At 29.5% G+C, this 16,290-nt stretch overlaps 2 protein-coding genes across 2 annotated transcripts in view; both read right to left on the reverse strand.

Moving 5' to 3' along the window:
* LOC119601180 (protein phosphatase 1B) overlaps positions 1-16,290 on the reverse strand; it is a 260,061-nt gene that overhangs the window by 80,767 nt on the left and 163,004 nt on the right. The gene's annotated exons all lie outside the window — the stretch shown is intronic.
* LOC119601177 (muscle segmentation homeobox) lies at positions 1,713-12,498 on the reverse strand. Its single transcript, XM_037951932.1, has 2 exons — positions 10,749-12,498; positions 1,713-2,281 (listed from the first exon to the last, which is right to left on the reverse strand). The coding sequence occupies exons 1-2, from the start codon at positions 11,977-11,979 to the stop codon at positions 1,944-1,946; spliced, it is 1,569 nt and encodes a 522-aa protein (XP_037807860.1). The 5' UTR covers positions 11,980-12,498; the 3' UTR covers positions 1,713-1,943.

The raw sequence follows: 16,290 nt of genomic DNA on the forward strand, positions 1-16,290 counted from the left end.
CTAGACTATAGACTAGACTATAGACTAGACTATAGACTAGACTATAGACTAGACTATAGACTAGACTATAGACTAGACTATAGACTAGACTATAGACTAGACTATAGACTAGACTATAGACTAGACTATAGACTAGACTATAGACTAGACTATAGACTAGACTATAGACTAGACTATAGACTAGACTATAGACTAGACTATAGACTAGACTATAGACTAGACTATAGACTAGACTATAGACTAGACTATAGACTAGACTATAGACTAGACTATAGACTAGACTATAGACTAGACTATAGACTAGACTAGACTATAGACTAGACTATAGACTAGACTATAGACTAGACTATAGTTTAGTCAATAGTCTAGTCTATAGTCTAGTCTATAGTCTAGACTATAGACTAGACTGTAGACTAGACTATAGACTAGTCTAGTCTATAGTCTAGACTATAGACTAGACTGTAGACTAGACTATAGACTAGACTATAGACTAGACTATAGACTATACTATAGACTAGACTATTGACTAGACTATAGACTGGACTATTTACTAGACTATATACTAGACTATAGACTAGACTATAGACTAGACTATACACTAGTCTATAGACTAGACTATAGACTTGACTATACACTAGACTATAGACTAGACTATAGACTTGACTATACATTAGACCATAGATTAGACTATGTGGCATATTTATCAAAAGTTTATTAGTTAGAAAAGGTACCGAATAAGTTGTGGGAGTACCGCTGTATTTTTCGAAATGAGAAAGTACTGAAAAAGTACTAAAGCCCGTTTTCGATATATTTACTAAAAACTTTTAAATAAAACAAATTATGTATTTTAAAAGTTTCACGTATAAACCGTTTAGATATTTTGTGAAGTATTCTTAAGAAAATTCAAAAAATGATGCTGACCTTTTAATAAATTGTTTAAAATAAACGCAATAAAAAGAATGTTATGTTTTTTCAAAAATTATTTCTTTGTATTTTTTATAATTTTATATATTTTTTTTCTTTAGATTTTTTGTGTTTTTTTCTTTTGTTTTTTTTTTTTAATTTAATTTAATACGTACAGATACTGTTTACTTAACAACTAAATTCAGCATTATTAATAATTAAATAATTAATTAATGCATACTTCATTTATTTAATCATTAATTCATTAATTTAATAATGATAATAACTATAATTTATAAATTCTATCATAATTTTATTGAATTTACTGTGATTTATTTGCATTCTTTTTGTTGTTTTTTTAACTTTGCAGCAGTCAAATGCTTTATAATTATTAAAGATTTAATTCTTTAATTAATAATTTAACACTAGAGTTTTTGTTATATTAATTTAATAATTAGATTAAAATTAATACATAATTACAAAGGTTGTACTTATAAACATTTTTACAATACAATTTAATAAAAAAAATAAACAATAATTAGTTTAGCATAAAATTAAAAAAGAAACATAAAATAGTTTCCTTTAAGTAATTTACAAAAGAAAATAATAATTTAAAAAGGATTTTTATTTTTTATTTATAAATAAAGACTATTATTTATTCTGTACAATTAACATAAATTTGTTTAAGCATTTATGTTGTTTTAATTTTAACTTTACAATTTAGGAATCATATTTAGTGCTTTCTGTTTGTGTTTTTTAGATCTAGATTCTGTTGTTTAATTTACAAAAATTTACAGCTTGGTGATTTGTTTTTTTTTGTTGGTTTTAAATAAAATATTTACAATTAAAATGCGCTAACATCACAGCAATTTGGGGTTTATTTTTAGATTTTTTAAAATTAAAAATTACAGGCGCATATTGGGGAGCTACTGTTTTTTTGCGGGAGATTTTTCTTTAGGGAAAAATTTGTAGCAGTAGAGGTCAGGGGGAGGAAGGGGAAAACTTTGGTGTGTTGTATAGGTTTAGGTTTCAAGTTGTTCCTAACCCAAATGCATTAAACTGGGATGAAAATAACCAGCCATGGCCCATTGAGCCCCTGGACCACCACGACCCAAAGCAGCCATTTTAATTTTTTCAATTTCCGCTTCCTGCAAACGTTTCGCCTTGGCACGACGATTTTGAAACCAAATTTTCACTTGTGTCTCAGTCAATCTTAAAGATGAGGAAAATTCCGCTCTCTCCGCTATGCTCAAATATTGTTTCTCGCGGAATTTCTTTTCCAGCGATAACAACTGTTGAGTGGTAAAGGGGGTGCGGGGCTTACGATTTGGCTTGTGTTTGCGCAAATTACATTTAATGCGAGGAGGTTCATTATTGTCTAAAAATAAATAGAAAGTAACAAAAAATTAGTATTTTTTTTAACATATTGAGCACAAAACAAAAAAGTAATTAATTTAGCGTGTGTTATTTTATTTATTTATTTATTTTTTTTTTTTTTTGAACAAAAGGCAATCAATTAATTAAATTTAAAATGTGTTGACATTGCAAAACCATTTGACACCATTAACAAATGATTTCCATCATCGTCATTTATTTCACAGAACACAGGGAATTTCAAAAATAGACTCAACATACAAATGGCAATTTTAAATAAAAAGAAAACACACTCACTCGGGCACAACAGCCATTAACATTAAAAGCAATTAAAGCAAAAAAAAGTAAATTCTTTTATGGTTTTTTATAGCTTTTGATTGATAAAGTAATTAAATTTAAATTAAATTTAATACCTATTAAAAGAGAAAAAACAAATATATTTAGCCAACTATTGCTGTTTAAAAGCCTCCCTGGAATTTTGATTTGAGTCATGTTAAGGCTGACTAGATTTCCATTTCTTCTATACGTTTGGCTAAGGAAAAGTCAAAGTAACAAGTGTATATTTGTTAAAGCAGCGTGGTGGCTCCCCTTTAAAAACCACAAAGATTTAAATTGAAATTTCAAGTGTTTAACAGCAGCAGCAGCACCAACAACAATAAAAGACAATTTAAAACACTTGACAAACAGACAATGACACAAAACCAGAAAACAAACAGAAGAATAAAAAAAAACTTAAAAACAATGCAACAAAATATATAAATTTATATAAATAATAAGGTCACATGGCTTGCAACCAAAAAAAAAACACACACAACTGCTGCTGCTGTTGTTGCTGTTTGCCAGCCATGCAACACTTTGCTGCATTAACAGTTGTTGTAGCTGAGGAAGAGTAGATGAAAATGAAGAAGAGACAACCATAATTTATTGCATCATTTGTAAATGCATAAAACAAAGGCATTCTTAAAATTAACAAAAGTATTAAATCAACAAAACAATGAAAAATTTACAATTTCAACTAAAAACCTGACAGCAAATAAACTCAACTGCTGTGAAGAGAAGTGATCGAAGCAAAAAGACGGAAGAATTGCTGCTATTAAGGCAAAATTTTAATTTCACAATTAATTAAACAATTAATTGAATTGTTTTGCTTTTTTTTCATTTATTTAGATAATTAGCAAACAAGCGTGTGCTGTTTTTAATTTGAACTTGGACATTAACAAAATTTTAAATAAAATTATTTGAGAAAGTTTTTAAAAGCTCTAAAGTTTTGTTTAGGAAACTTAAGTTTCCTCAGAGTAATAACAAATTATGAAGAGTTAAGAAGCAGTTTTGTTAGGAAGTTGTTATAGTTTTTTATCAAATCAAAACAAAAAAAAAAAAAAAAACAATATTTAAACTTTGCACCTTGAACACACATAAGGAAATTTGCCACTATTAAAATTTTAAAGAAATTTTTTATTTATTTATAATAAAAATACCAATTTAAGTGCCTAATTAATGTTATTTTGATTAAAAGTCAAAACAGCTTAACTGACCATTTAAACTAAGAAATGAATTTTTAAAACTAATTAAATAAACGGAAGATGTGTTTATTATAGAGCATTTGGAAAGTGTTACCAATAAAAATAAGCCATATCAAACAATTTAGAAGCAAAATAGGCTAAGTAGAGTTTTTCAAGATTTTATAAAAAGGCCAAAAATTCAAATTGTAAAGCTTAATATCAACAATATCAATATTGAAAGTAAATTTTTTGAAAAGTTTAAATATGTTTTATTTTCGTTTAAGCTAACATAGACCACTTTGAAACTAAACTCTCTATGTTTAATTTATTATTATTTTGTGTGTCAACCAGTAAGTCAGGTAGTTTAATATTTAAAGAGTTTTTTTGTTGAATTTTTTATAGTTTTGTTGTGGCTGTATTTTCGATCATTAAGTAATTAGTGTGACATTTTTGTATTTTTATTATTGTATCAATTTAAAGAGTTGAGAAAAAGCGTTTATTTATCAACAAGCATTTGTTTTTGTTTAAACATTTTTATAAGCGATTAATTTCAATTTAATATACACACACACTAAGCCCTACAACAACAGTAATTGAGATGAAAAATTCAAATTTTAAAAGTTTATGTAAATAACAGCCAAAAAAAAAAAAAACACTTTATTAGTTGGTTCGAAAAAGAAAAGCAACAACTGGTTTTTTTTATTGAAATTTAAGGTTTGGTGTTAAAGTTAAAACGTGGCTAAAAATAAAATATTTTTGATAACAAGCGTTTAAACATTTGTTTTGACAAATCAATAAACAAAACACAATTCACAAAAATTTACTAACCAAATTAATATTAAGAAAAAATTTAAATAATTAAGAAATTTTTCAAATTTCAAAATTGATAACTTTAAAAAAAGAACCAGCAATTCCTTTAAAACTAAAGGTGTTAATTGTGTAATTTAATTGACACAGTTTTTTTTTTTTTCGAAAAACATAATGTCTAAAGAAGTCTTGCTGTGTGGTCTGGGGGCGTTAAGCAACTTTTAACAAGTTTTATTTGCAATCAAAATAAAAAGCACTTGTTGTTTAAATGGCTTATTATAAAACAGTATTTTATATTTTTTAATTTAGAATTTAACTAATTTGGTATTAATTAAATGACAAACAACACAAAATTGTTATGAAATTCAGCAATTGCCAATTGCCTACACTCAGGCGTATAATTACATTAAAACATTTTGTTGTTTTTTCCAATTACATTAGTAAATAGTTTGTTGTTTTTTTTTTTTTTTTTGTTTTCTGTACACTAAAGCAACAATAAAGAGGCGACCTGTCAACTATTGTAGTGATAGACAGACAGTCAATACCAGATAGTTAGATTGTAAGATCGTTAGATAAAAACCAAGACAAGACAAAACAAAACTTTAGACATGAAAATGTTATTGTGAAATCGTTTTCACTTTAAGGCGAAAAACTGATCACTTTACAAGAAATCAAATTGCAGCAGCAGCAACAACAACAACAACTACAGCAACAAAAAAAAATGATTTTTTGCAATTAAAAATCTTAATATGGTTACAAAAATTGCAACGCGTTTTAATTTAATGAAAAACTAATTGCAAAGCAATTTGCAACGCGTTGTTGCCACAATACACTCTCACAAAAAACACATACATACATAACTACACGTTACAGTAAATCTAAAAATCAAAACCAGACTTGAGAAATAACAAAAAAAATAAAGAAAAAATCACAAACTTAAGTTTAACAACATTTTATAGCTTTTAATCAATAATGGCTGAGGAGATGTTGATAATGATGACGACAACAAACATCATGATGATGAGGCTAAACACAGTAGACAGACATTTCATCACTCTTCCAATAATATGGTTTTATTGTGGGGCTTATTTTGTTACAATACCTTAGAGAGATTGCAAATTAATTGAAATCAACAACAATACACATAAATACCTTTGAAAACAAAACAAACAACATGTTTTGTTTGTTAATAAATATTTTGTTTATATGGCAAGAAAATAGCTATAACAATTTAAGGTAAAAATATATCATAAAACTCTGCACCTAATCGAACGCAAACTACTTACAAAAGCCAAAAAAATTAACAACTAAATGTGAATGTAACGACACGTTTTCTTTAAGTAAATTTGCACTTTTATTGATTTTTCCTAGAATTTTCCATTATTTTACACATAATTGCTGTTGGCTGCTACTGCTGCTGTTAGTTTTGCTGTTCGAGCAAGTTTTAATTAATAAGCGTTATATGATGTGTGTGGTTATTAAAATTCCTTGATATCTTTTCATGCCTTTTAACTTAACTTTCCTCTTGCTATTTAGTGTATGTAATTATGGCTGTTTAACTAGTTCTTTTTCATTTTTTTTTCTGTCATTTGTATTTTTTTTTTTTGTAACTCAACTTTACATGTTTGTTTGGTCGTTGTTTCCCATTTCATTTTATCATTTAACTTGAGTTTTATGTTCGTATTAACCAGCCAAGTTAAGATAAGATGTTTAGGCTTTGAGCTGCAAAATGCGTGTATGTTTATTATGAGTGACTACAAAAAAACAAAAAAAAAAAAAAAAATGAAAATGTAAGAAAAAAACCGAGGACAGACAGACAGACTTATTTACAGACATACAGCTGTAAATACCATTTTCAACCTACTCACGTTTTCAGTTTTTAGCCGTAGATTTGACATGGCAATGTTTTTTTTTTCTTTCTTCTTTTGCTGCTGTTTTTGGTTTAATGTTTTAAAGAAAAAAGGGTAAAAGAAAAGCTTTTGCAGCCTATAAACCAATTCAATTGACAAATAAAAAAATCACGGAGAGAAAGATGCTTACAGCCTCAATATTTAATACAGGATTAAAAGTATGCGTGACTTATTAAAAGTTTTGCAAAAAAAAATTGGTTTACAAAAGTCAGTAATTATAAATTACACTTTGGAACAAAAAGTAAAGTCTCCAAACTTCTATAGGAAAAGCTTAATATTTCAACTAAAGTTTTAATGGAAACTTTTTCATATTTCATAAAAAAATTTATACTGAAACTATAAAATTTTAACTAAATTCTTAGAATAACACAAAATATAAAATAAACTAAAGTAAAAGATTTATAAAAATGTTAAAAATTTTGATACGAATTTAAAAAATTAACAAAAACTGGTTGAAACTTTTTATTATAAAAACTCAGCAAATCATTTCTTTAATTAAAATATAACTAAGATAAAATCTTTTTTAATTTAAAAACCATATAAAATATAAAAAAACAATTTAAAATATTTTCGCCTTTAAAACATAAAACAACTAAACTTTCATTTCAAATTATGAATATTAAATTTAAACATATTAATAAAAAAAAGTATTTTTATTTGCTATTCATGGTCATTTAAAAGGTGTTTGTTAATTATTATTATTTTCTTTTTAGTTTCAGTAGCTGTTGTGTGTTTTTTTTTTTTGTTGTTTTTGCTAAACAAACCTAACAAGTGATTAGTCTATAAATGCCATATAAATGTCATCAATGTTTATTAATAATAATAATATTGCTAATTGCTTTGACAAGATAGATAGACAACTACAAATAGAAAATAATTTACTTTAGAAGACAACAACAAAAACTAAATGGAAACTCATTCATATACAATGTGTAACCTGGTCATACATACATGTAAATTACTTTAAACATTGACAAGCTGGCACCTCTATGTAAATACACAGAGAGAGAGAGAAAAAAACAAACAGTTTGTAAACAGCACAACTTGGCTAATATTAACAAATTGCCGCAAAAACTAACAATTGTCAACAAATGACTAACAATATTTATTCCTTAAGTTTTTTGTTTAATTTATGGCCTTCATAAAGAAAATACTGACAACAAATCATTTTCAACAAAATTTTCTATTTTTTGAATTTTTCTTTTCTATTTTCTTTTCTATTTTTCTTTTCTATTTAACTTGGGATTTTTTCAAACAAGAAATGGCGTGCAAAATTGTAATAGTTTTTTTTTTGTTGTACGTTTTGTGAAAATAAAATTCTGCAGTAGAATTGCAGAAGCTTTAGGAAACTTTAAATTAAACATGACAAAATTTCTAGCCATATTACAGAAAGGTTGAACAAAAAAAAAAAAAAAGGTTTAAAATAAGATGGCTAATAAGAGTAAAAAAACACTAGAGACTATTTCTACTAGCTAAAGTCAAATTACTGTATTAAATTATTTCTAAGCTGACAGCTAAAACTTTAAAGTTTTTAAAGCAACTTCTAAATTAAGCTTAAAGCTTTCAAAACTTCTTTTGTTAAACTTCAAAGCTAATTAATGATCAACTTTAAAAATTTTGTTTATCTAAACTAAACCGTTAAACAAGTTTCGGGTGTAATTGCATGGCTTTAACAAATGGTGTTAAAAGTTATGCATGTCAAGACTTTAAGTATTTGTTTTGTTCAGTTTTTTTGTTGCTTTTTGTCTTCTGCACAAAATTGCGTGTTTTAAAGGTGGGTTGTTGTGTTGTTGCCACTTTTTGTTGTAACTTTTAAACAAAAGTGTTGTAAATAGGAAACTAAATACAACAAAAAAACCAACAAGACACACCTACTAGTTTTTCCAAACAATTAATTGTTGTTATAATTGCACACACCAACACCAAGAAGACAACAACACAACTTGCAACTTCAAGGCAAGGAACTAACAACGACAACAATGAAGAAGGAATGAATGAAAATTTCTTATGAAAAAAAAGCTGCATTTCTAGACAATTTATCACAGTTAAAGATATAAAAATTTATGGTGTTTTAAGCCACTATAAATAGTTTAAAAAAAGTAATTAAATTTTGTACAAAAAAACAGCAGCGCGTGTGAGAAAAGTGTAAATGATAAAAAAAAATAAATGTGTGGTAAAAAAAGTCTTATCATTTACTCAAAGAAAAAGCTGTTTTCTTAATCTTAAACGTAATTGTAACAAAGTTAAATTCTTTTCTACAGCTAATTAAGTGTAACGAAAAAAAAAACAGACAACAGCCATAATGTTGTTAATAATCAGGTGTAATATGTCAAAAGACTTGTATACGTCCGTCCGTCTCTATACAAACGGTAGTCAGGTTTGAAACATTGTACGGCCAATTGTAGTTAATAAAATACTTTTGAGACTTGAAAGTAAATTACCGACTTGTGCCGCTTGTCAAATATTTCTTTTCTTTCTTTTTTTCGTATTTAAAAACAGTGTTTTGTTTGACTTGTCTTATTTTATCATAATGAAAAATCTGACAGTATTTGTTGGGCTTCAAAACTCTTAAAGAGTCCTTTTGTTTTAACATGGGAGAAAAAAAGGCTTTAAATACTTCACACACTTTGACACTGACACTCATACAACAAAAACAATTCTTCTGTTTTACTACTGTGATGTTGCATTGTGATGTTGTTGTTGGTTTGTTTTTTTAGATGTTGCTGGTGTGTTTTCTTTTCTTTTATACGTGTTTAAACGAAGACGAACTGTTGACAGCGATAACCTGCTGTGTGACAAAACACTCGACTATCGTATCGATAAAAGAAAATAATGTGACAGGTAAAAGTCTCTTTAACTACAAAAACAAATATTCAAAAATAAGTAAAACGAAGATGAAATGACAAAAACACAGGCAGACACTCTTTAAAAATGTGTTACAACATAAACTAATAAGAATATTGTCACCTGTTTGGGTAAAAGTGAGAGAAATGTTTTTTTGAAGAGTAACAAAAGGAAATATAGGAAGAAAGTGACCAAAAAATAGGAAATTTTAACGCTGTTGTAAAAGATTTTTATTAAAGGAAGAAAGATAAACTGCATGTAAAGGAAAATGTATACAAACTCTGTCAAAAGAAACTTACGAACTTAAAATTTAAGTGAAAATTTCACATCTTTTATTAAAACGTTTAGAGCTTAAACTTTTGAACTTTAGCTTAAGCTTAGTAATGCTCTACCAAGACATAAATTTCAAAATTCAGTAAAAAAGTTAAACTTTAAATTCAAACATTTAAAAACTTAATTTCTGCTAAATTTACAACAATTAAGGTTCATTATGTCTATGGCCGCCTAAAGAACATTATAATGTATTGAAAATTACTTTAAAAAAAACTTTAGTTTATAAACTAACTTTCCTAGTGAATTACAAGTTACCTCTTCCGACCACATAAAACACCAAGAAATTGGTTTTTGTCCAATGAAACAAGAGCAAAAAAACTCCGGAAATTCTTGTAGTAAAGGGTTCGTTATCAGTGTAGCCACACTTTCAAAAATGAACACTGACACTGACAAAGTGTTGCAGTTTTTGCTGTTTTGCTTTGACCATAAAGCGAAAAAACTATAAACAGACCCTTTTAATGTGAGAAATGTTTAAGAAAACACTAGTTTTTTTTATTAGCAGTCTTTAATCATATGCAAAATGTAAAATTTTCCAACTTTTTCAATTCCTACTTTTTCATACTTTTTTTGCTCAAGTGTGAATTGTGCATTTTATAAAAACGTTACAAAAAAATTCAATGTTTTTTAGCTTCGTACGTTTTCCCTGTTAAAATAAATTTAATAAAAATAATTGTCAGATTTTTATTGCTCGAGTGTACAGTACACTAAATAACAATTTAAAACAGCAACAATTTATAACTGTTTAAATAGCTGTGGTCTTCATAAATTGCAATTTATGAGACAATATATACAATTTTTTTCTGGTATAATCGTAATAATAACAATTAGGTTGTAGGGGTTTGAAATAAATACAAAAAAAATCTCCCTAAATTTTTATTGTTTTAAGTCAATGTTTGTGTTTTACACAAACAACAAATTGAAAACCCGCATTTTTCTCCCGCTCACAATGAATGATTCATTAATTAACAGATTAATGAGGAAGAAACCATTTGTAAAAAAAAAATAACTAAATGATTGCTTTTGTTTCAATAAACACACTCTAATTTAAAGTAAAAAAAATGAAAATGACACTTACCTCCTCCACCAAAACCTTGTCCGGGAAATAAACCTGGTGGTCCAAAGGGTGGCATTTGACGGGCACCTGGCCAAGGTACACCAGCACCACCAATACCACCCCAGGCAACAGCTGCGGCAGCTAAAGCACTAAATGGTGTCGGTCTGATGGGCACATGGCCAGAAGCTGCTAAAGCGGCGGGTGACAATAAATGAGGTGAATTCGGCAGAGAACCATGGCCATCGGGTGATTTACTTGAATCCAAGCCATCGGGTGTGGAACGTGGGGAGTCATCAGCATTCATATCTTCGATATCGACTATTGAATCTTCTTCTTCATCATGTTCCAAATCCTGTTCGTTCAACTCATCATCGTATTCCAATTCAGAGTCTATGGAGGAACCAATGGGCGAGTGACGTTCACTTTTCGCCGTCGGCTGTGTGGAGGTAGTTGTATTGACATTGCACTCGGTGTTGGCGGTGGAACTGGCTGACGAAGCGGGCGGTGTGGTGGTTGTGGGATTGTTGCTATTTGGTGAGGGTGAGGTGTTGGTTTGTATGAGTAGGGAACCGGCTGGTGGCATGCCACTGGGATTTAGCGGATGTCTTAAGTGATTAGGCAAATGATGTGTTAAGTGAGAGGGTCCATTGGGATTGCTGGCACCAACAGCAGCTGCCGCCGCTGCCATAGCGGCCGCATGTTGATGTTGAGCATGAGCTGCTGCTGCCGCTTGGGCGGCATGCAGTAAGTTGGCATGATGAGCCATGGCCACGGAATGGAACTGGGGATGTTGCTGGGGCTGGTTGTGTTGGTGAGCATGATGATTTGGCGAGGCAGGTGAAGAGTTCGATTCATGTGACACGGGTGAAGTAGCGGCCGATGGAGTACTCGATAGATTTGTGGGTGCCGTTTGTGAGCCATTGTCTCCGCTGCAGGGTGGGGTACGTGGCCTGGTGTCGGCCAGCAAAGAGGCCACACTAAAATTACTAAGTCTTGATGTGGTTTTGTTGATGGCATGATGGGAATGCTGTAAATTCCTTAAATGCTGTTGATGGGCCATGATTAAGGCTGAGGGCGAGGTGGGTGTATTGGCCCCCAGTGCTGATGCTGTAGTTGTTGTGTTGAGTGGTTGCACCACAACTGTAGTGGAGCTGGTTGTAGTGTTCATAGCTGTTTGCGGCGGTACCGTCGGGCTAGTCATATTCGCACGTAAACCAGTGACTGTCATTCCTGAAGATGACAATTTCAACATAAAGTTTGTAGTTTTATTTTGCAATTAATGCTGTTAACAGTCTTTTATTTTTTTATTAAACACAACAGGAAGATAAATTTTGTTTAAATTATTTTTTTTTAATTTCCTTTTAAATTTTTCTTAATTGGTTTTGTTTTTTATTTAAAACATTGCACTTTAATTTTTTAGTTAATATTCCTTTTGTTAATAAATTGATTTTTATTTATTTATTTGTAATAATATTCCTTATAGCACTTGTTTAATTTTTATTAAGTGTTTTTCCAATAGTAATTGGAAAATTTGTTTTTAATTAAATGATTGCCTGATTAATTTTTGCTAATTTTTAAATTGTTTGCTCTCTCTTTTGCTTGTCATGTTATACAAAGGCAAAATAACTAAAAACACTTGTATTAAATATTCTCTAATTGTTTAGTTTGTTTTTTTTTTTCTTTCAAGACAAATTAAATTTAAGCGCTCGTTGACATCAGACACGTCTTTCTGAGATCACGACTGTTTAACAACTGAACTGTTAAGTATTCCTATGAAATCTCGGTTCATTCACTTAAAACCTCACGGATACAAAAAAACACACTCTGCACTCACTGTCAGTTACACAGATACTCAAAATTATTCTCCCCAAAGTGTTTGTGTGTGTGAACTAAACAAGGTGGTTAAAAAAAAAAAAAAACAACAGAAAAAAATATAATCAATTTAACAAAAGATCGAATGAAATAGATGTATATGTTTACTCATTTACTCTTGCTTGGCTGAGCCTCAGCAAACACCATTTTTATATTTGTTTATACTCTTTTTTGTGGTTAAACTATTGCTATTTCTTTTTTCCTTACACTATTGTTCTCTCTTTAGCTTAAAGTAGTTCAATTTAAAGAGTTGAGGTGAATTTAACTAATTCCCCTTTTGCTTAAGCAAAACAACGCCTCTTTATTATTCACCATGGTGAGTTTTGTTGTTGGCTGTTATTAGAGTTTATTGATTAATCAGAGAGGGGTAATTTTATTAATGGGTGATGGACAGACAACAACAACAACAGCAAATTTATTTACAACTCCAAGTGTAACTGTATTGTTGATGTGTTGAAAAAAATAGCAGAAGTAGAATAATATCATTTTATCTCTTTTTAACTACAATATAATTGTTGCTCTTTCTTGTTTAGTTTTTTTTTCTGCTTTTCAGTTGGGGTTTTGTATGTAGCAAAAACAACAACAACACATTGCTAAACACACAAAACTTAAACTCTATTACTTTTAACAGCCATTGTGGTTTTTAATAATTCCAAATAGTAGTTGGAAAAAAAGTGTTAAAGTGTATTGTTTGTTTAAATTACAAATACATGCACATTGTACAAAAAAAGAAAAAACTATAAAACTAAAATAGTTCAACATTCGACTATTCTTGTTGTTTTTGTTGGCGTTTTTTGTGTTGTTTCTTAATGTTAAATAGTTCATATAATTTTGTCACCTTTTTGCTACGGTTCCGTGTCATGGTTTTTTTATTTTATATTAAAGTTTTATGTGTGTTTTTACAATACATATTCTTCTTTTTTGTTTAGTATCTATGAAATAAAATAAAAATTTTCTCAGCTGTTTTTAGTACTATTACAAAAACTCTTAGTTTTCCTTAAAACTAAGAAAAAAATGTTGTCTCTTTCTGTCATTTATCGTTAATAAAGTTTTATTTTTAATATATTTTTCGTTTAAATTTTCCTGTTTGCCTTTAATACGTGCCAGTATTATTATAGAGTTGTCAGTCTGTTAGTTTGTCACAGTTTTTTTTTTCAAATAAATATTTATTGTATTTGTTGTTGTAATCATTTTATCCCCAAACTCTTACTCTCTCTGTCACTCTCTTTCTCTTAGTTACTAGATAGAAGAATATTTGTTTGTTTTTGGGGCCACTAAGTCTGTGTCTGTGCTTTTTTCCCCCAGTTTCTTTTGCAGAACAGAGCGTAAGTGTGCAAGAGAGCGAGTATTATGTACAAATAATAACAATAAGAAGCAAAAACAAATAAAAACTGCTCAATTTGGTTGTCATATCAGTGGAAGGATTAATTGAAAAACTAATTAAGCTATAAAAACAATTAAATACAAATTAAATGAAATAATAATGGCAGAAATTGTACTGAGTGGAGGAAGGGGTTATTGTCCCCCCAAATTTTGTACAAAAACTTAAATAAGACTAAGAAATTTGTGAAATTTTTTAAGTGCATTTAGTTTGTTTTAAGTAAATAGTATAATTTTTAAAGTGTTTACTTTTAAGTGATGAATTTTATTTACAAAATTTGTGTCAAGCTTGAATTAATTAAAAATTTAATTAAAATATCTTAGATATTTGATTTGTACGTTTATATAGGTGTTTTGTTGTAATTTGTTTTTTTTTTTTGCTAATTTACACAAAACAAATTGTACTTTTGCCGGCGCATATTAATGTTTTATGTCAATAAAATAGTTTAAATTTTTTTTATAAATATTTAATATGTAAAATTTTATAGTAATTCGTTAAATTTTAATTGTTTTACATACTAAAAATTGCAAAATAATAAAATTTAAAAATCTTTCAGCGTTTTGCTCATAAATTAATTCTTTTTATACCCACCATCAAAAAAGATGGGGGGTATATTGATTTTGTCATTCCGTTTGTAACACATCGAAATATTCATCATAGACCCACAAAAGTATATATATTCCGGGCCCTTATTAAATTCTAAGACAATCTAGCCATGTCCGTCCGTCCGTCCGTCCGTCTGTCTGTTGAAATCATGATAGGGACCACACGAGAGGAGCTAGACAGCTGAAATTTTGCATAAATATTATCTATTGTTAAGGTTTGTTTGGTATTGAAAATGGGCAATATCGGTCCACTTTTTCGGATAGCCCCCATACAAGTGGACCTCCAAAAAAACAGCTTTAACGGGCATAACTGCTTTAGAAGTACAAGTATAGCGATGAAATTCGACATAAATAAGTTTCATATGAGCCAAAATCTTTCTACCAAATTTTTTGAGGATCGATCTTAAATGACCCTTCCCCCCATATAAGGTCCCCTTCTGAAAATTACTTTAACACTCATTACTGGTCCCAAAATGCAAGTATAGCGATGAAATTCGGTATAAGTATGTTTCTTAAGAACCAAAATCTCTCTACCAATTTTTTTTAGGATCGGCCCATAAATGATCCTACCCCCCGTATAAGGTCCCCTTTAGAAAATGACTTTAACACTCATTACTAGCCTAAAAATTTGAAAATTTGAATTTGAACCAAAACCTTTTAACCAATTTTTTTAGGGTCGGCCCATAAATGACCCTACCCCCCATATAAGGTCCCCTCCTGAAAATGACTTTAACACTCAATACTGGCCCCAAAATGCAAGTTTAGCGATGAAATTCGACATAAATAAGTTCCATGTGAGCCAAAATCTTTTTACCAAATTTTTTGAGGATCGGTCCATAATTGACCCTACCCCCCATATAAGGTCCCCTTTAGAAAATTACTTTAACACTCATTACTGGTCCAAAAAAGCGAGTATAGCGATGAAATTCGGTATAAGTAAGTTTCTTAAGAACCAAAATAGCTCTACGAATTTTTTTAAGATCGGCCCATAAATGACCCTATCCCCCATATAAGGTCGCCTTCTGAAAATGACTTTAACGCTCATTACTGGCTAAAAAATACGAATATAGCAATAAAATTTTACACAATAAAGTTCTTCGCGAGCCCAAATCTTTTTAATAATTTTTATGTGGATAGGTCAATAATTGGCCCTACTCCCCCTATTGGGTCCACTTCAGGAAAAAGATTAAACCCTTACTACTGTCTTAAAAATACGAGTAAAGCGATGAAATGCTACACACGTAAGTTTCTTACGAGCCAAAACCTCTGTACCAATTTTTTTGGATCGGCCCATAAATGACCCTTCCCCCATATAAGGGCCTCCTCTGCAAATAACTACAATGCTCATTACTGGCTTAAAAATATGAATGTGACGAAAATTGACGCACATAAGTTTAATCTCTCCACCAAATTTAGGACGGATCGGTATATAATTTACCCTACCGCCCATATAAGGTCCCCTTCAGAAAATTACTTAAACGATCATTACTGGCTTAAGAATATGAGTTATGAAATACGGTTATGAAATTCGCTCCGAATGTGTCGGTAATACACAAAAGGTTCCCTTCAGGAAAGAGTTTTGGTTAATAAACTACGAGTGTTCCTTATTTAAAATGCGAGTATAGCCCTGAATGTATAAAATTTTATGAGTATCAGTTCATAATTTACGCTCACGGTTTAAGAATTGAAATAAAATATTTTTTTT

This window comes from Lucilia sericata, unplaced genomic scaffold (assembly GCF_015586225.1).
Source record: "Lucilia sericata isolate MDLA Ls3-8-SP2 unplaced genomic scaffold, ASM1558622v1 Contig000147F_arrow, whole genome shotgun sequence".
Lineage (NCBI taxonomy): Eukaryota > Metazoa > Arthropoda > Insecta > Diptera > Calliphoridae > Lucilia > Lucilia sericata.